This window comes from Gymnodraco acuticeps, unplaced genomic scaffold, assembly GCF_902827175.1.
Source record: "Gymnodraco acuticeps unplaced genomic scaffold, fGymAcu1.1, whole genome shotgun sequence".
Lineage (NCBI taxonomy): Eukaryota > Metazoa > Chordata > Actinopteri > Perciformes > Bathydraconidae > Gymnodraco > Gymnodraco acuticeps.
The window spans coordinates 4,692,698-4,712,623 of record NW_022990583.1 but is presented as its reverse complement, the minus strand read 5'-3'; the positions used below and the strand labels follow the sequence as shown (position 1 = coordinate 4,712,623).

The 19,926-nt window shown below is 39.9% G+C and overlaps 2 protein-coding genes across 2 annotated transcripts; both read right to left on the bottom strand.

Moving 5' to 3' along the window:
• Positions 1-15,138: 15,138 nt before the first annotated feature.
• On the bottom strand, positions 15,139-16,490 carry LOC117554088 (protein S100-A2-like). Its single transcript, XM_034228328.1, has 3 exons — positions 16,423-16,490; positions 15,395-15,537; positions 15,139-15,284 (listed from the first exon to the last, which is right to left on the bottom strand). Exons 2-3 carry the CDS (start codon positions 15,530-15,532, stop codon positions 15,153-15,155), a joined length of 270 nt encoding a protein of 89 aa, XP_034084219.1. The 5' UTR covers positions 15,533-15,537; positions 16,423-16,490; the 3' UTR covers positions 15,139-15,152.
• A 2,054-nt stretch (positions 16,491-18,544) lies between these two features.
• LOC117554049 (protein S100-G-like) lies at positions 18,545-19,842 on the bottom strand. Its single transcript, XM_034228265.1, has 3 exons — positions 19,742-19,842; positions 18,967-19,106; positions 18,545-18,866 (listed from the first exon to the last, which is right to left on the bottom strand). The coding sequence occupies exons 2-3, from the start codon at positions 19,099-19,101 to the stop codon at positions 18,744-18,746; spliced, it is 258 nt and encodes an 85-aa protein (XP_034084156.1). The 5' UTR covers positions 19,102-19,106; positions 19,742-19,842; the 3' UTR covers positions 18,545-18,743.
• Positions 19,843-19,926: the final 84 nt, after the last annotated feature.

Genomic DNA, 19,926 nt, shown 5'->3' with positions numbered 1-19,926 from the left:
TCTTCCCCAAAGCACCTTCCTTCATTTACAACCAAACCCCCCCCACAGAGTATGGCCCCCCCTCAGATTTTTCAGAAGTCCCGGCTACATTATGGGCAAAACACAAGAATCATGTGGGTTTTGTTGCCTCAGCGCCTCCACATCGAGTAACACTTAAAGCCAACGCCAGATTGCCAGCTATCAGACAGTACAATTTGCCCCATAGAGCCATTTTGGGGATTGAAGGAGTAATCCAATCTTTGCTTGATCAGGGCGTGTTAATTTACACAACTAGTCCCTGTAATACTCCAATTCTACCCATACCTAAACACAATCGCCCTGATGAGTGGCGCTTTGTCCAGGATTTGCAAGCTATTAATGCTATTGTCATTCCGACAGCTCCAATTGTGCCGGACACCAATTCGATTTTAGCTTCTCTGCCCCCGGACTCTAAGTACTACACAGTGATTGATTTATGTTCAGCATTTTTCTCTGTTCCTCTGCATCCAGACAGCCAGTATCTGTTTGCATTTACTTTTAAAGGTAAACAAATCACATACACGCGCCTCCCACAGGGGTTTGTTGAATCTCCGACAGTGTATGCAGCAGCTGTGAGGAGAGATCTGGACACTTTGGTCCTGACAGGAGGTGGTACCTTGCTTCAGTACGCAGATGACCTGTTGTTAGCTTCTCCCAATAAAGACGCCTGTCGCATCGACTCCATTCTGCTCATGAAAAGACTTTCTGAATGCGGACACAGAGCATTCCTGGCCAAGTTGCAATACTGCCAGACTGAGGTCACGTATTTGGGTCACATTCTGAGGGATGGACACCGTCTCCTCGTCGCCAGCAAGGATTTGTCTGTTGAACAAAGTACCACCACCTCGCACAAAGAAGGACATGCTTTCCTTCTTGGGCATGGCAAATTATTGCAGACACTGGATTTTTGAGTATGCTGCGATGGATTCTGTCCTGCGTGCTGCCACTCTGCAGGCTGCCCCTAACATTGTTCAATGGTCTGAGGACATGCACACTGCCTTTCAGGACTTAAAGCGAGCCCTCACATCGGCTCCCGCCCTGGGTCTACCTGATTACCATCAGCCGTTTCACCTGCACGTCTATGAGAAGGGGGGCTTTGCAGCGGGCATCTTGGTGCAGAAGCATGGCTCTAATTTCCGGCCTGTTGCATACTACTCATCTCGACTCTCCCCTGTGGTGCTTGGTATGCCTTCATGCCTGCGGGCTGTGGCCGCAGTTGCGATAGTTGTAAAACAATCCTCTCCCATTGTACTGGCCAGTGACTGTGTACTGTAGTACATGTCCCACATGCAGTTTTGCATATTCTGAACACCTCTGCTACTCAGCATATGACGGCAGCAAGGCGATCTGGTTATGAAGCGGTAATTCTTTCAAGTCCACACATCACTCTTAAACGTTCCCCCCCCCTAAACCCAGCTACGCTGGTGCCAATTCCAGATTTTGAGATAACACATGACTGCGTCACAACGATTGACATGTCTTCCTCCCCCAGAGCTGATATGTTGCAAACTCCTATCCCTAATTCAGATATGATTCTATACACAGACGGGTCTGCGAGCAGGCCGTCTGACACAGTACACTTAGCAGGCTACGCTGTTGTGAATGACTGGGAAGTTTTAGAAAGCCGGGCCTTGCCAAATGGCACGTCAGCTCAGGCTGCAGAGTTGTATGCTCTGCTCAGGGCGTGTATTTTGGCTCAAGGTAGAGTTGCAACCATTTTCACAGACTCCAGGTATGCATTTGGTGTGTGCCATGATTTTGGTGTCTTGTGGAAAATGCGCGGTTTCTTAACATCGGCTGGTAAGCCTATTCAACATCATGCGTTAGTAGCTGAGCTATTAGACGCTATCCTGCTCCCTGCACAGCTAGCAGTAGTTAAATGTGCTGCTCACACAAATTCTAATGATCCTATTTCGCGTGGAAATGCGTTAGCCGACACCGCGGCTAAACAAGCAGCAGTTTCCTCCTCTTCTATGGTGCTCCAATGCCCCTCGACACAACCCGCAGAAACCATTTGTTTGCCTTCCTTTAATGATGTCGCGGACATGCAAGCCCGCGCTGATGTTAGGGAGAAAGATTTATGGCTAAGACGAGGTTGTACACTTGACGCTGAGTCCAGCTTGTGGCTCCACCCAGACGGCCGGATGGTCTGTCCCCGTTCATTCCTCCATGTTTTGGCACATGTTGCACATGGCAAATCACATGTAGGAAAAGGAGGGATGAATGGGATTATAAAGTCACAATGGTTTGCTCCAGGCATTACACTAGCTACATAGACCCTTGTAGATAAATGTATGATATGCCAGCAGACAAGAAGAAGAAAAGGTCCAGTTCAGCATGAACATTTACCACCCCCCTCGGGGCCCTTTGTAAATATGCAAATTGACTTTTCGCACATGCCACCATGCCAAGGATTCAAATATATTTTGGTAATAGTGTGCCAGTTCTCCAAATGGGTAGAGGCCTACCCTACCAGAAAAGAAGACGCCAGAACAGTTGTAAAGTGTCTTCTCAAAGATGTTGTCCCTAGATTTGGTGTTCCAGCAGGGATTAACAGTGACAGAGGTCCAGCATTCATTTCTAAGATAACCCAGAGTCTAGCTACAGTGTTAGGGTTCAAATGGCAATTGCATGTTCCCTATCATCCACAGAGCTCAGGTCAGGTTGAGAGAATGAACTTGACTATAAAGGAAAAACTCACTAAAACAATGTTGACCACAGGACTAAAATGGGTAGACGCGCTGCCGCTAGTTCTGTGCTCAATCAGAAACTCACCAAATGCAACGACAGGGCTCAGCCCACAAGAAGTATCGATGGGAAGGCCAATGTTCACAGGATCTAGTCCTCCAGTAATGCCCCACAGACTCACTCTTTTGTGGACAGAGGATTACATGACTAACTATGTCAAATATCTAACTGACATGTTGAGAAAGTTTCACAGGCAGGTGGCTGACAGGCTCCCCCAGCCTGGAGAGGAGCCCACCCACCCTTTTCAGATTGGGGATAATGTACTAATCAAATCGCTTGAAAAAGATTCTTTGTCTCCCAGGTATAAAGGTCCTTTCCAGGTATTAATAGTGACCAGAAGAGCCCTGAGAGTACAAGGTAGAGCGGAGTGGATTCACGCTTCAAGATGTCGTCTCTCTCCTCTACCGGATGCTGGCGTGTGAAGGCAGTCACCATCATCGTCATTCTGGGTTTACTGTACCTGGCCAAGAACGCCTTGCTAGATGAAGCTGTGAAAATCCCAACGACAGGTGGCGAGGGACCTCGCCCGTCTGAGGGAGAAAATAAGGTGCTCTTATCTAAGAGCGCAGACGACTTGACCACTCAGGGTCCAGACCCTGAGGGCAAAACAACACCAACGGGCAAAGCAGTGCCTAGCGACAAGGACAGGTTGTATCCAAACACCACACAGACATTCAGTATGGTGCAAGAGACACAAAGAGAGAGAAAAGGAGGGAGAATAAGGAGGATTGTCTCCCTCCCTGATCATAAGTCAGAGACTATTGCCTTTAACTGCCCAAGTTCAATATGTGACTCATCTAACTGTATTATTGTGTTTCCTGTGTCCTCAGTTTACCCAACATGGGAGATATATCCAAAAAGCCAGTACGCTTGGTTCAGGTTCGCACCAGAGGGGGTAAGGATGGCTCTTAACACCATCGAAGAAATGCCCCCAGAACTGTGGTGTAGCACGGTAGAACAGTTCGAGACACTGATAAGGAATGAGGTAAAATGTACAGTGCGGAAGCCAGATTACCGTGTTCCCAATCTAGGTGATACTGCATGCACATTTACTGGACCAAATAGCAAAACAAATGTTCCATCTACTCCACTTAAACAATCAGGAGGCGAGGTAGATTCTTCAAAAAAGGCCTTAATTACTCCTTTTAAACAAACTAAAACTAATTCTGCAGTAAGTTTAATGTTAGACTACGCACATGAACGTAATGTTAGCAACTGTTGGTTGTGCCAAAATATGCCAGAATCAATGCATTCTCCTATGTTTAGCCCAATTCCTTTCACAAAAGCTGATTACGGTTTAGTAAACTGGAATGACATAGCATCTAGAATTAGCGATGAGGCTGAGGATTGTTATACTCCTTCCTACCCCATAGACTCTGAAAAACCTTTACAGTACAAGGGCTTAGTCTCTCTCATTGTTGATACAGTAAATAAAGATTACCTGCCTGACGGTTTCAAACGTTTGATGTTTTTAAAGCTAATATATATGAAGAAATACGTTAACCTTTTGAATATAGATTCCAGTTAGCTCTAGCTCAGACTAATTGTTCGGCTAACTTTACAAGTCCAACATGTACAATGCAACCACACACACCCGCTTTGTTAGTTGAAGCTTTGGTAACAGTTGTGCCCTGGTTTGGCTCTAGAACAGTGGACTCCGTTGAGGTTAAAATACATGACTGTACGCAGCCAATACCCTTAGGCAAGCCCCCTACACGTGACTGCTCAGTATATGTTCCCCCAATTGTTGTGCATGAATGGAAGAATGTGTCCATCTGTTTCCAGAATGCAGTAGGATCTCACACCTCTCCTGATGTGGGACACAGCGACTGTAATACCATAGTAAGAGTAAATTTGGCCAGAATTCCCCTCCCACAGAGAGTTTACTTAGTTTGTGGGGACCGGGCCTATGGCTGTGTGCCATATGATGTTTTTTATGGTACCTGTTATCTAGCCTACCTAATCCCTTTAATCCGTAAAGTAGAGGCTACTGAGATTGCAGCAATACTTCCCTCTCTACACAGGAACAGCAGGTCTATTACACAAGGACAAGAGATAGCTAGCCTATTCTTGCCTTGGTACGGTATTTATGTTACTCAGCAGGAAATTGTCGCATTGTCTAAAGTGGTAGAACATCATCTAAATGTATCCAACACAGCGATGTTAGCTGAACACAAAGAATTGCAGGAAGTTAGGACAGTAGCACTACAGAATCGTATGGCGCTTGACCTCCTCTTAGCTGCCCAAGGAGGAACATGCAAGGTGATAGGAAGTGAGTGCTGTTCTTTCATATCTGATGCCACACCTGAAGTTATGGACATGGCTCATGATACTGCCAGGGGAATCAAAGAATTGCATGAAACTCATGGGTTTACATTTGGGGAATTAAGTGGAACTTTTGGATCTTGGGGAACGGGGCTGGTTAAATTTGTTGTTACTGTTTCAGTGTTTATCTTGGTTGTGCTGATCCTAGTGATCTGTTTGATCACTGTGGTTAAATTAGCCATACGAAGGGTTGCCAAGACTGCCCTCCAGGCCCCACAAAGACTAGTTGGACATTCGACTGTAAAGGACACAATATTAATGTACAATGCCGAGCTTCCGGACCCCTGGGTCTCCATCGTGATCTCCGACCCGTGGGTACCTCCATTCAGCGATTGAGATGTTGTTTAAAGTTGATATTCTGAATAAAGAACAGATGTTTTGATAATTGATTACAGTTGATACACTGGATTAAAGGACAAATGTCTGATTTTTTCCTTTTCAGGTTGGTATACAAATAAAATGTCTGATTTTCCTTTTCAGATTTTGAACAAATGTATTTGAATGAAATAAATGTATTACTAAGTGCCTTACTCATGGATAAAGCGTAATGAAGTAAACGTAAAGTAATGTTAAAGATTGAGGACACTGTAACTTTACAGATTACAGATTGATCGATTAATCACTGTGAATTTATACCTTAAACTAGGAACCTTAGCTGGATCTCTCATGATTCTGATTTATACCTCAATTGGATTTCTCATAATCCTAAATTATACCTCAATTGATTTCTTATAATCCTAAATTCTAATTGTGTTTTTAATAAGTAATTAGTTAAAGTAAATCTTTGAGATGTAAGCTGATTTAGAATTTGTGTTTGATGAATGAGATTAACTGAGTGATAAATGATAAAAGATCTTATTTTTGAAACATATATTTTGCTATAATATTTTGTATCCCATGTGTTTATTATTGTGCCTTTTGACAAAAGATGCCAAGCACTGAAGAGAGATGATTTTTTATTATGATTGACTGTGTTCAATCATGGTGATTAAAGTGTTTTTCAATCTTGTTCTATTTTTAATGTAATGAATGTATCTGAGCCCACCCAACTCTGAAGACGCCTATTGATTTTAAGTATTGACTGAAATATTCTTAGACTAATGTTAATTGGTTATCAATAGATTGATAAAAAGAGTGAATCTGTAAGAGAATATTTTAATCTGATCTGTTTATAGAGCTTCTTATTGTTTCTTAGAGTCTGTGATACTGCAAACATCTGCTTGTAGTCACTCAAGGACTCCTCTGTAAGTTGAGGTCACAGGTCAAACGCTTCTCCTATATCCGTGGGGGAGGGTTGAGACCTGGCTGCATCAGAGTCCTGCACGGGTCTGATTTTCAAGACCCGCTCCCGCCCCGCACCCGCGACGTGCAATACCGAACCCGCCCCGCTACCCGCACATATTGCCAATTAGTTCCGCAACCCGACCCGACCCGTCGGCACAAGATCCGCAACCCGACCCGAACCCGCATAGCCTATGAGCAGTGAAAACGTGCAATTATTAACACACGCAGTTTCATATTTGTCTCAGAAAGCGTGGGATGTTGGTTATTTCCTCCATCTAGGATGACACAAAAAGCCTCCCAGACGTTGGATTTCGCTCTTGAGGAAGTGTTATTGAAAATGCTGTATTCTCCGCTAGAGAGCTTCACCTCAGCCATTTCGAATGTGGCGCGCACAGCAGCAGATTGATGCGCTGCAGAGGTTATGATTATGTGCGGTCCCGCGGGGGAGAGGTCTGAGGATTTTAAACATTAAACTAATTTATTATTATTTTAATATATTTATTATGCAATACCCGCGACCCGACCCGCATCATCTTTGTTTTACCCAGAACCGAACCCGGAAAAAAGCGTTTGAAAAAATACCACCCGCGAATCACCTTTTTTGCGGGTCACCCGTCGGGTACCCGCGGGTACCCGACCCAATGCAGGACTCTGGGCTGCATCTCTTTGAGACAAGGAGATTATTGTCTCCCCTTTAATAGCTAATTAGGTATACGCGGGCTTTCTGTGGACCGGCCTCTCCTCGTGTAGCAGCGATGTTTTGTGGCTTTGGGTCAGAAATGATCTTGGTGGAGCACAGGACAGTGTGAAACTAAGATGATCTCCCGGCCGTATGTAATTAATGTACTGTGATCAATAAACTCTCAGTGCTTTGGCTAATCGAAGTTCTAGACTCCTTCATTCTACCTCAACATTGCAACAACAGAAGTTTACCTTCACACTTTCCAGCCCTGTTTTTGCAGGGGCTGATTCTGCTTTTGTGGCAGACTACAGCGCCACTTACAGGCCTGGCATATGTACTACAGCGTCTCCAGCGCTTTCGAGTGGCAATGGCTGTGGCCCAACCCCCCATTCCCCTGATAGGTGGAGAGTTGTCCATATAGGCGGAGCACCCCTTTTCTGACGTCAGAAAAATTCAAATCTGTATCAGCTCCGTTGCAGCCCCATTTTTAGAGATTTGGGTATGGAGGAAAAGAGAGAGGGTTGTGTTTTCTGACACTTGGTGAGTTCCCTGACACACCGGGGACACATATTTGTGTATAAAAGACGTACAAAAGTGCATTTTGCATGATAGGTCCCCTTTAAAGCATCACGTTGTGGCTTCAGCAGTCAGTTTCCTCTCCTTTTTCTCTCGCCCGGTTGTTTTTGTGTTTTGTTACTTCCCTTTGTACCCCTGTTTTAGGAGGGAATGTAACAGGTTGACACACCCACTTTTCAAGCACCCACGCCCTGGTTTTTTCATTTCTTTATTTCTTCTCTCCGGAAAAGCTTACACAATGTCAGGGGGTGTATTCATAAAGCTTCCTGGTACAAAGAGTTTCACCTTGTGACAAACCTATCAGAAAACTCTCAAAAGGATGATGTTTTATAATAAAAGTTGCCCTTGCAGTTAAGCTGAGAACCTGCAGGTAAAGGTTATTTATAGAGTACCAGCCTTTGAGAGAGCTTCTAAGGTGAAAACTAGATGAGTCATTTTAAAAGACTAACAATGATCTTATTAAGAGGAGAAAAGGGCAATTACACAAAGAGGTAGGATATATATTCTCCAAACTCTATGTAACAATGAGTAATGAAATAGATGAAATACCAAAAATAACCAGCATGGTTTATAATCCTAAACAAACCAGCAACCATCAGCATTAGAATAGGCCACGGTGTTTCCAACAAACTTGTAGGCTACGTACTAACTATGGCTCACAACTTATTTAACAGAGGAGTTAATTACCTTAGATAATATTCATAATTACACCAAGTCTGAATAGGGACACAAATGCTATTACCTCAGTGTACTCTTTTGAAACACTTTCAAAAATGTATTTTAATGACTTTTCTATTATTAAGATGTTTACTTTACGTTTTCTGCTTGTATTCATTGATTTCATTCATTTATGTTTCAATATCTTGACTGCAGTGAACTTTCCTTTTTGTTATTGCGTTGGTTATTTTTCTGTTTGTATGTGACACACTTTATAAACGTTGTTTTTTCTTCAGGGCCAATATCGAATTTAAGTTTCAGAATAATATCCTTCGCTAGTCAAACTAGCACATTTGGCCTCGCAGGGTGCATCCCAGTACAAAGTAAATGACTACATGTAAAAACCCTGACAGGCATGCAGGTATTGATAGGTACCTGCATGCCTGGTATCTGTCAGGGTTTTTCACAGCAAGGCTAAAGAGTTTATAAAACGACTAACTAAGGAATCTCTCTTTATATTCTAGTCTATTTTAGTTGATTCATTGATTGTTCTAATTATTGTTTTCATGAAAGAAGCAAAACAGTAGTAACATAACTTAACATTCTCTGCATCATTTTTCTTATTGTATTATTATTTTTCTGACATCTGCATTACTTGCAAATTGGTCCTGCTACAAAATCTGTAATATGTGTTGTTCTACTCTGTTTCTTATTGCACTATTTTTATTTAATTAAAAAATGTGATGTCCTATATCATGTTGCATTGTTGGAGGAGCTTGGGACTTAGGTTTTCCATTGCTATATCTACACTGTACTGTGCATACTGTATGACAATAAAGCCTTTGAATTTAATCTTTGAACTTTGAAGAAGTTCTAGCCCACTACAATTCAGAGGTAAATATCGTACTTTTACACATAAATGCAAGTTTATTTATATAGCACTTTTCAACACAAGGCAATTCAAAGTGCTTTACAAAAAATGAAAAACATTAAGAAAATGGCATTTAAAATCAGTCATTAAAAAGAAAAGCTAATAAAATAAACAGTAAAAGAAAAAAATACATGGATAAAAGTTACAGTGCAGTCTAAGATATGAATAGTTCAATTAAAAGCAGCGACAAAAATAAAAGTCTTCAGCCTGGATTTAAAAGTAGTCGGAGTTGCAGCGGACCTGCAGGTTTCTGGGAGTTTGTTCCAGATATTTGGAGCATAATAACTGAACGCTGCTTTACCGTGTTTAGTTCTGACTCTGGGGACAGAAAGCTGACCAGTCCCTGAAGACCTGAGAGATCTGGATGGTTCATAATTTAGCAGGAGGTCAGAAATGTATTTTGGGCCTAAACCATTCAGTGCTTTATAAACCAGCAGCAGTATTTTGAAATCTATTCTTTGACACACAGGAAGCCAGTGTAAAGACTTCAGAACTGGAGTGATGTGATCCACTTTCTTAGTGTTAGTGAGGACTCAAGCAGCGGCGTTCTGAATTAGCTGCAGCTTTCTAATAGATTTTTTAGTGAGACCTGTGAAGACACCATTGCAGTAGTCGAGTCTACTGAAGATAAAAGCATGGACAAGTTTTTCCAAATCCTGCTGTGACATTAGTCTTTTAATCCTAGATATGTTCTTTAGGTGATAGTAGGCTGATTTAGTAACTGTTTTAATGTGACTGTTGAAACTCAGGTCAGAGTCCATGACTACACCTAGATTTCTGGCTTTATCTGTTGTTTTGAACATTGCAGACTGAAGCTCAGCGCTAACTTTTAAACGTTCTGCCTTGGCTCCAAAAACCATTACCTCAGTTTTATCTTTGTTTAATTGGAGAAAGTTCTGACACATCCAGTCATTGATTTGTTCAATGCACTTACTCAGTGTTTGAATTGGAGCATAGTCTCCTGGTGATATGTTTATGTAAATTTGTGTGTCATCTGCATAGCTATGGTAACATATTTTGTTGTTCTTCATTATCTGAGCCAGTGGTAGCATGTAGACGTTAAAGAGAAGAGGCCCCAAGATGGAGCCTTGAGGTACCCCACATGTAATATTTGTCAACTCAGATGTGTATTTACCTATAGAAACAAAGTTGTTTCTGTCCTTTAAGTAGGATTCAAACCAATTTAGAACTGTTTCCGAAAGTCTCACCCAGTTTTCCAGTCGGTCTAGTAATATGTTGTGGTCAACAGTATCAAACGCAGCACTGAGATCTAATAATACTAACACTGAAGTTCTGCCACTGTCTGTGTTTAAGTGGATGTCATTGAAGACCTTTACAAGAGCAGTCTCAGTGCTGTGGTTTGGACGAAAGCCTGACTGGAACACATCGAAACAACTATTTAAATGCAAGAAATTACTCAACTGTTGAAAAACAACTTTTTCAATGATTTTACCTAGAAATGGCAGGTTTGATATGGGCCTGTAATTGTTCATTACTGAAGCATCTAGATTATTCTTTTTTAAGAGCGGTTTAATGACTGCAGTTTTCAGGGCCTGTTGAAAAATACCTGAGTGAAGAGATTTGTTTACTATATGAAGTAGATCTGAGGCCATGCAAGTTAAAACATCTTTGAAAGATCCTGTTGGAATAATATCAAGGTAACAGGAGGAGGACTTCAGAAGTTGTATAATGTCCTCTAGGTTTTTATCATTAATCTGATGGAATTGTGTCATGGTGTTTGAATTGATTTTAAGTGGACACAGAGACAACACATTTGCTGTACCTGATGCAGAGGCACTGACTGCTTGTCTGATTTTCTGAATTTTGTCAGTGGAGAAGGAGGTAAAATCATTGCACGGTCTGGTGGATAGAAATTCAGAGGCTACTGACACTGGGGGGTTAGTTAGTCTGTCGACGGTAGCAAACAAGGCACGTGTGTTGTTTTTGTTATTGGTAATGATGTCAGAGAAGAACGATTGTCGTGCGTTTTTCAATTCCAAATTATAAAGGCCAAGTCTCTCTTTATAGATTTCAAAGTGAACCTGGAGATTTGTTTTTCGCCACCTGCGTTCAGCTTTTCGACATTCTCTTTTTTCTGTTTTCACGGTCATGGCCTTTCTCCATGGAGATATTTTCTTGCCAGACACTTCCTTTACCTTAGTTGGAGCAATGGCATCTATAACATTTTTAATTTTTGAATTAAAATGGTCTAATAGCTCATTTACTGAGATGTTAGCAGGGGCAAGTGTGGAAGAAAAATTCTGAGTAAACATTTCCCTAGTGTTTTCAGTTAAATATCGCTTTGTGGTTACCTCTTTTTGAACATTTTTGTGAACAGAAATAGAGCTCTCAAAGAAAACACAGGAATGGTCAGAGAGTGCAACATCAGTCACCACAACCTTAGAGATATTCAGACCCTTTGATATAATTAAGTCCAGAGTGTGCCCCTTATTGTGCGTGGGCTCCGTCACATGCTGAGTCAGTCCATAGCTATCAAGAACACAAAACAGTTATTTTGCCTCTCTGTCCTGGGGGTTGTCAACATGGATGTTAAAATCACCAACAATGACTATACGGTCAAAGTCAATACACACTATAGACAGCAGTTCGGTAAAATCATCAAAAAAGCTTGCACAGTATTTGGGTGGTCTATAGATATTTAGTAACAGAGCTCGAGAGGAGCATTTCAGCTGAAGGGCCACATATTCAAAAGAAGCAAAGTTCCCATAAGATGTTTTCCTGCATTGAAGGGAATCATTGAACAGAATAGCAACTCCACCCCCTTTATCATGCATTCTTTCCTGACTAAAGTTGGGAGGGGTTGATTCGATAAGAACAGCTGCACTGTGATTTTGTTCAATCCAAGTTTATGTTAAAAACATTAAATCGAGATTGTGCTCAGTGAGAAAATCATTGATTAAAAATGTTTTTCCTGCCAAAGACCTGACATTTAATAAAGCTAGTTTAAGTTCGTTAAACACACTATCAGTCAGGTGTTTTGTAACAAGCTGTGGCTGACATGGAATCACTGCTAAATTTGATAAACTCACACAAACGTTTGAGCGCTTCCTGTATCTAAGATGATTCACCGCTCTTAATCTATTACCTATCAACACAGATATCGGCAAAGCTACAGGCAGGCAGGGCCCCGGCATGTCCTGGAAAGAGTTGAGTGCCATACGCCCTTGAGCCTGGACCCAGCAGATATCAGTTTGCAGCGTTTTGTACACACACATCCCTATCAGGCTTTGACGGGGAGGGAGGACCCACCACCCTGCTCCTCTCATCATAGGAGGGCAGGGTGAGGGCTACACTGTAGAAAGGGGGGTTTGGAAATCTGCTTCCATCTTCCTGGTATTGTTTTGTTTTGGTTGATTGTGGTAGGCATGGTGATGAAGCCGGGGGAGATGGTGCGCGTCTTTGCTTCGGTGATTTTGGTGGGCGTCGTTGAGGGGCGGGGGTAAAGGACATGCTGCCAACCCTGCGTTTCACCTTCATGCGGTCATCGAACTCCAGGGGGGTGGGCGAGGGTGAAAGGGTGAGTGGAGAGTAGAGAGAGCTGGGGGATGAATGAAGAGTATCCTCTAAGGCGTTGACAGGGGGGGTGACGGGCAGTGGAGACTCCTCCATGTGTCTCATCAACCCAGTCTCATAAAAAAACGTGTAATAACTACGTTGGTCCACAACGTAGGACGTAGTATTTCTACAAAAACGCCTCTGAAATTGTAAAATACCTACGTTTTTTTTCACCATTCATTCCAATGACTGGCGTCTATGTCACGTGATCTTCACATTTCTCCCTGCAGAAAAAAAAAAACATGGCCGAACTTCGTTTTATTCTCGGTGTAAAATGCCTAATTTAAAGTTAGTTTGGCCATTAAAATGCCTTTTGATGTCATTTGATGCGATAAATATGAGTTGTTATTTCACATTATGTGTGCAGTGGATGCACATGATCTTTAGTTTGCTAGTTATTAGGCTACGAAGATTACTTCAGGAAATTGTGTCTATACAACGTTTTCATTGTCACCAAGGTGGTTGCTAGGGATGCTGCTATCGATACTTGAAATGGGACCACGGCAGAATGTCCAAAACTGGATTTGAACGGGTCCACCCCGTCCCCAGAACTACACATGCTGGCTATTGTGTTTCGCAACATGTTCTCTATCTATGGCACATCTCTACTGGGAGTGTAGTTTTAAAAGACGTTTTCGTATTTCCCATAATAAGAAGTGGCCAGTATTAAACTGTGTACATCCCTGGAGGTTTAGGGGATAGGAAACACTCAAATGTAAAACATATAATTAATAAATGGGTGAAAATTGCTTGTGCCCATAATGGGTAGCATTACCCACATGCCAGCTAAGGTCAGAAGAGCTTTATTTAACAGCTGGACTTATGTTTGTGACCCCTCCTGTTGTTAATTGATGAGCCTGAAACATGCACTTGTCAAGGTTCAGAGGCACATTTTGCAAATCTGGCAGTAGCCATCGATTATCTTAAGATAAGATATACTTTATTGATCCCAAGTTGGAAACATTTGCGTTACATCAGCATGTGTAACAGTTGTAAATATGCAGTGGTGTTTATTTGTAAATCATTTAGTATAATCACACACATTTTGTGTTTTATATTTAATAATTCTGTGTTCTTTATTTATTGATTGTTCAATACCTGACAAGGCCGGAGATGAAAAACTTTGGTCGCAGGTTCCTCAACAGTGCATTACAAGACATCTATCAATATGTGTGTACCTCCACCATTAAACTGTCGTATTCTGCACATTTATTATACTATCTACATACATATTATATAAGAGTATAATACATATGTATAATATCAGTTAAAATAAGTGCTTCAACATAGTTAACATTGCTGGAGGTATACACAAAGTTTTTCATTCATTGCATAACTACACCGTTTGTGTATATGATATGTCAATAAACCTTAGAAAATCTTGAAAGGGATGTGCAAAATAGTCATTATATATAGTCTTTAATTAACTATTAGTAGAGAATAACGAGTAATGAATATACTTTATAGGGATCCTATTGATATCTAATAATAAAAATAATGAAATTCAATAACATGCTTTAACCACTAGGTGTCCCTTTATATCAGCTGTGCACCTTTATGGTGTAAATACAGCCTATCTACCAATTGGATCAAATATAAAAGTCAGCCGAATTAGTGTTGATACTGCAAGGAGACGTATTGTGTGAAAAATAAATGTAAGATGTTGTTTAATGGCTGATCTATTCATGATCCACGTCACGTTTTCAGTTCCTCATGTTTGTCTAGAAGTCTTCTCATCAGGGCTCTATAAATACAGAACTACGGCAGATATGTAATATTTAATGCAGCCGAACCGTGTATTACAATGCCGGTATGTGATGACTTTCAAAGAGAAAAGCAAGCAAACTCGGAATAAAGTATTTTTTTTTTAAATAGATGAAATACCAAAAATAACCAGCATGGTTTATAATCCTAAACAAACCAACAACCATCAGCATTAGAATAGGCCACGGTGTTTCCAACAAACTTGTAGGCTACATACTAACTATGGCTCACAACTTATTTAACAGAGGTGTTAATTACCTTAGATAATATTCATAATCATGAATGAATCATGAATGCCTGTCAGGGTTTTTACATGTAGTCATTTACTTTGTACTGGGATGCACCCTGCGAGGCCAAATGTGCTAGTTTGACTATAGCGAAGGATATTATTCTGAAACTTAAATTCGATATTGGCCCTGAAGAAAAAACAACGTTTATAAAGTGTGTCACATACAAACAGAAAAATAACCAACGCAATAACAAAAAGGAAAGTTCACTGCAGTCAAGATATTGAAACATAAATGAATGAAATCAATGAATACAAGCAGAAAAAAAAAAGTTCCTTCAGAACACAAGATAATGACATGTACTTTATTCATCTAACATTTCCTTGAGCATCATCATTAAGGATCCTACAAGCACGATATACTCATTGAAAGAAACAGTGCCATCCTTGTCCCCATCCAGGCCGGTGAAGAATGCGTCTAACTGTTTTTTGTCTCCCTAAAGAGATAAAGTCCACAGAAGTTTTTATTAGATTTTAAAACATAAACATTTTTTAAAGGGGCATACACAGATCTATATTACAATAGTGCTTCATCTTTTTTACTTACGACCATTCCAGGAATCTCCTTGTGGAGCATTTCAGAAAGTTCTTTCTTGCTCATTGAACCTTTGTCTCCGTCTGTTCCAGCATACTTATTGAAGTTCTTCATCAATACTGCCATGGCCCCCAGCATGCTTTCTCCCATGTTTGCTGAAACGAAAAAATACTGTTGACTGTGTAGTTCAGTGTTTATTTATTTATAAAGGATTCTTGGAGCGTGCTAGGATCAAGATTCTTACTGCCCAACCATCATTTGTCTTGTGAACATTACTGATTATTTTAAAACGGTGCGATAAAGTCTTAAATATGTTGCCTTCTCATCTTTTCTTTAAGGGGTAATTACTAAATGTACCCTTGGTTTTGAACAACAGACATGATAAAGTCATGTTTGGGTGGGGCAAGAGAAAAGCTCATTAGTGATTTGGTGTGGTAGGCAATTCTGCATCTTTCCAAAACAATTCAAGGCCACCAAACACATCTAGTCTGATTTCCAGACTCCTTTACTTGTTGTTCCTCCTTCAATTCATCTCAGTTTCTCCTACCTTTTGCATGACTTTTCAAACAACTTTGCATTTTCAAATTGACAGAATTCCCACAAATTGATGAATGTCACTATAATATGTAAATCAGAGAATTGCTATAATCTTTCTATGCATTGACATTTAAATCCTATACACAGCACTAATAAAACATAATGCTACATTTTAGATATCAACTATTTAGACAATTCAAATGCACAATGGTTAATGATTCATTCCGGCGCAGACTGAAAACACATCTCTTTCGACTCCACTTCGAGCAATAAAATAACTAACAAAGCACTTATATACTAATAAAGGGCTGGCTTATCTAAAGCCAGTTGAGTAGCACTTGAAATGTTTTGGCTCTATGAAAACCTGAGTACTTATATGATTCTGTTTTCTTCAAGTTTGTATCTTCTTGGTCGAATGCACTTATTGTAAGTCGCTTTGGGTAAAAGCGTCAGCTAAATGTAATGTAATGTCCAAATGGACTTAAAGAAAAATGTTCACTTACCAAATTCAATGAAAGCCTGAGTAGGTAGAGAGAATGGAAGAGTAGGATGTGTGAAGAGATCACGGCCACCTTGGTTTATATAGAGAGGTTGACACACCCACTTTTCAAGCACCCACGCCCTGGTTTTTTCTTTTTTCTTTATTTGTTCTCTCCGGAAAAGCTTACACAATGTCAGAGGGTGTATTCATAAAGCTTCCTGGTACAAAGAGTTTTACCTTGTGACAAACCTATCAGAAAACTCTCAAAAGGATGATGTTTTATAATAAAAGTTGCCCTTGCAGTTAAGCTGAGAACCTGCAGGTAAAGGTTATTTATAGAGTACCAGCCTTTGAGAGAGCTTCTAAGGTGACAACTAGATGAGTCATTTTAAAAGACTAACAATGATCTTATTAAGAGGAGAAAAGGGCAATTACACAAAGAGGTAGGATACATATTCTCCAAACTCTATGTAACAATGAGTAATGAAATAGATGAAATACCAAAATAACCAGCATGGTTTATAATCCTAAACAAACCATCAACCATCAGCATTAGAATAGGCCACTGTGTTTCCAACAACCTTGTAGGCTACATACTAACTATGGCTCACAACTTATTTAACAGAGGAGTTAATTACCTTAGATAATATTCATAATTACACCAAGTCTGAATAGGGACACAAATGCTATTACCTCAGTTTACTCTTTTGAAACACTTTCAAAAATGTATTTTAATGACTTTTCTATTATTAACATGTTTACTTTACATTTTCTGCTTGTATTCATTGATTTCATTCATTTATGTTTCAATATCTTGACTGCAGTGAACTTTCCTTTTTGTTATTGCGTTGGTTATTTTTCTGTTTGTATGTGACACACTTTATAAACGTTGTTTTTTCTTCAGGGCCAATATTGAATTTAAGTTTCAGAATAATATCCTTCGCTAGTCAAACTAGCACATTTGGCCTCGCAGGGTGCATCCCAGTACAAAGTAAATGACTACATGTAAAAACCCTGACAGGCATGCAGGTATTGATAGGTACCTGCATGCCTGGTATCTGTCAGGGTTTTTCACAGCAAGGCTAAAGAGTTTATAAAACGACTAACTAAGGAATCTCTCTTTATATTCTAGTCTATTTTAGTTGATTCATTGATTGTTCTAATTATTGTTTTCATGAAAGAAGCAAAACAGTAGTAACATAACTTAACATTCTCTGCATCATTTTGCTTATTTTATTATTATTTTTCTGACATCTGCATTACTTGCAAATTGGTCCTGCTACAAAATCTGTAATATGTGTTGTTCTGTTTCTTATTGCACTATTTTTATTTAATTAAACAAATGTGATATCATGTTGCATTGTTGGAGGAGCTTGGGACTTAGGTTTTCCATTGCCATATCTACACTGTACTGTGCATACTGTATGACAATAAAGCCTTTGAATTTAATCAAGTTTTTGAAGAAGTTCTAGCCCACTACAATTCAGAGGTAAATATCGTACTTTTACACTTCACTACAATTTAGTTACACCTGGATAAAGTACACAAGCTACCCAGCGGTAAATACAGTAATTAAACATAGTTCCACATTTACCAGCTGTGGTTATCATTAATACATATAATCATAACATATAATATTCTGAAATACGCCCACTCGCCCACTCAGGTCAGCTGATCACCTGCTCCTGAATGTACCCAGGCCAGAACCAAGCTAAAGCTCAAAGACCGTGCTTTCGCTGCTGCGGCTCTTCAACTGTGGAACGCTCTGCCCCTCCACATTAGACTTCTACACTGTCCGTTTTTAAATCTTAAAACCCACCTCTTCTCTTAGCGTTCTGCACTTTGCAGATTGTTGCTTTTTAAATTGTATATATTTTTACTATATGGCTGATATTTGTATTCTTGTTTATTTGGTATTCTTACTATTTATTTTTTGTTTTGTGAGCTGCAATGTGTAATTTTTTATTTATCTGTACAGCACTTTTAGGATAGATCTCTTAATTAGGAGCCAAGAGATATTATTTTAACATGTTCTATGGCATTTCAGAGTATGCTCTAAATAATATTTTTAAATGCATTTTAAAGAGAGGGCTGGCTGTAAGAGTTCTCACAATATCTCTTTGGTTTAATAACACACACAATTATAAAATGTGACAACATTTATTTTTGTTAGTTAACATCTGTCAATCAATGATTTATAGCATCTTTCAGGTTCTTTAAGCTAACATAAGAACCCATCAATGATTCATCGTTGTTTCTTCAGAACACATAACAATGACATGTACTTTCTAGATTTTATAAATATAACCTTAAGGCAAATAATTCTGAGGCAATGTTCCCAAATTACATTCCGCCCATCATCAACAGCAAGGTTGCTGCAAACTGGACAAACTCTGGGAAAGAAACAGTGCCATCCTTGTCCCCATCCAGGCCGGTGAAGAATGCGTCCAACTGTTTTTTGTCCCCCTAAAGAGATAAAGTCCACAGAAGTTTGTATTAGATTTTAAAACATAAACAGAGGCATAAACAGATCTATATTACAATAGTGCTTCATCTTTTTACTTACGGCCATTCCAGGAAACTCCTCGCGGAGCAAATCAGCAAGTTCTGCCTTGCTCATTGAACCTTTGTCTGCGTCTTTTCCAGCATACTTATCGAAGGTGGTCTTCAATACTGTCAGTTGTTGTTCAATCATGCCCATGTTTGCTGAAATGAAAAATATACTGTTGACTGTGTAGTTCAGTGTTTATTTATTTATAAAGGATTCTTGGAGCGTGCTAGGATCAAGATTCTTACTGCCCAACCATCATTTGTCTTGTGAACATTACTGATTATTTTAAAACGGTGCGATAAAGTCTTGCTCATATGTTGCCTTCTCATCTTTTCTTTAAGGGGTAATTACTAAATGTACCCTTGGTTTTGAACAACAGACATGATAAAGTCATGTTTGGGTGGGGCAACAGAAAAGCTCATTAGTGATTTGGTGTGGTAGGCAATTCTGCATCTTTCCAAAACAATTCAAGGCAACCAAACACATCTAGTCTGATTTCCAGACTCCTTTACTTGTTGTTCCTCCTTCAATTCATCTCAGTTTCTCCTACCTTTTGCATGACTTTTCAAATAACTTTGCATTTTCAAATTGACAGAATTCCCACAATTTGATGAATGTCACTATAATATGTAAATCAGAGAATTGCTATAATCTTTCTATGCATTGACATTTAAATCCTATACATAGCACTAATAAAACATAATGCTACATTTTAGATATCAACTATTTAGACAATTCAAATGCACAATGGTTAATGTCTAAATGGACTTAAAGAAAAATGTTCACTTACCAAATTAAATGAAAGCCTGAGTAGGTATAGAGAATGGAAGAGTAGGATTTGTGAAGAGATCACGGACACCTTGGTTTATATAGAGAGGTTGACACACCCACTTTTCAAGCACCCACGCCCTGGTTTTTTCATTTTTCTTTATTTGTTCTCTCCGGAAAAGCTTACACAATGTCAGAGGGTGTATT

Bases quoted from the DNA above. Each gene is read 5' to 3' on its own strand.
- LOC117554088 (XM_034228328.1), bottom strand. From the start codon at position 15,532: ATGGGAGAAAGCATGCTGGGGGCCATGGCAGTATTGATGAAGAACTTC. The intron at 15,285-15,394 runs GTAAGTAAAAAA...TTATCTCTTTAG, and splicing joins AGGAGATTCCTGGAATGGTC to GGAGACAAAAAACAGTTAGA.
- LOC117554049 (XM_034228265.1), bottom strand. From the start codon at position 19,101: ATGGGCATGATTGAACAACAACTGACAGTATTGAAGACCACCTTCGAT. The intron at 18,867-18,966 runs GTAAGTAAAAAG...TTATCTCTTTAG, and splicing joins AGGAGTTTCCTGGAATGGCC to GGGGACAAAAAACAGTTGGA.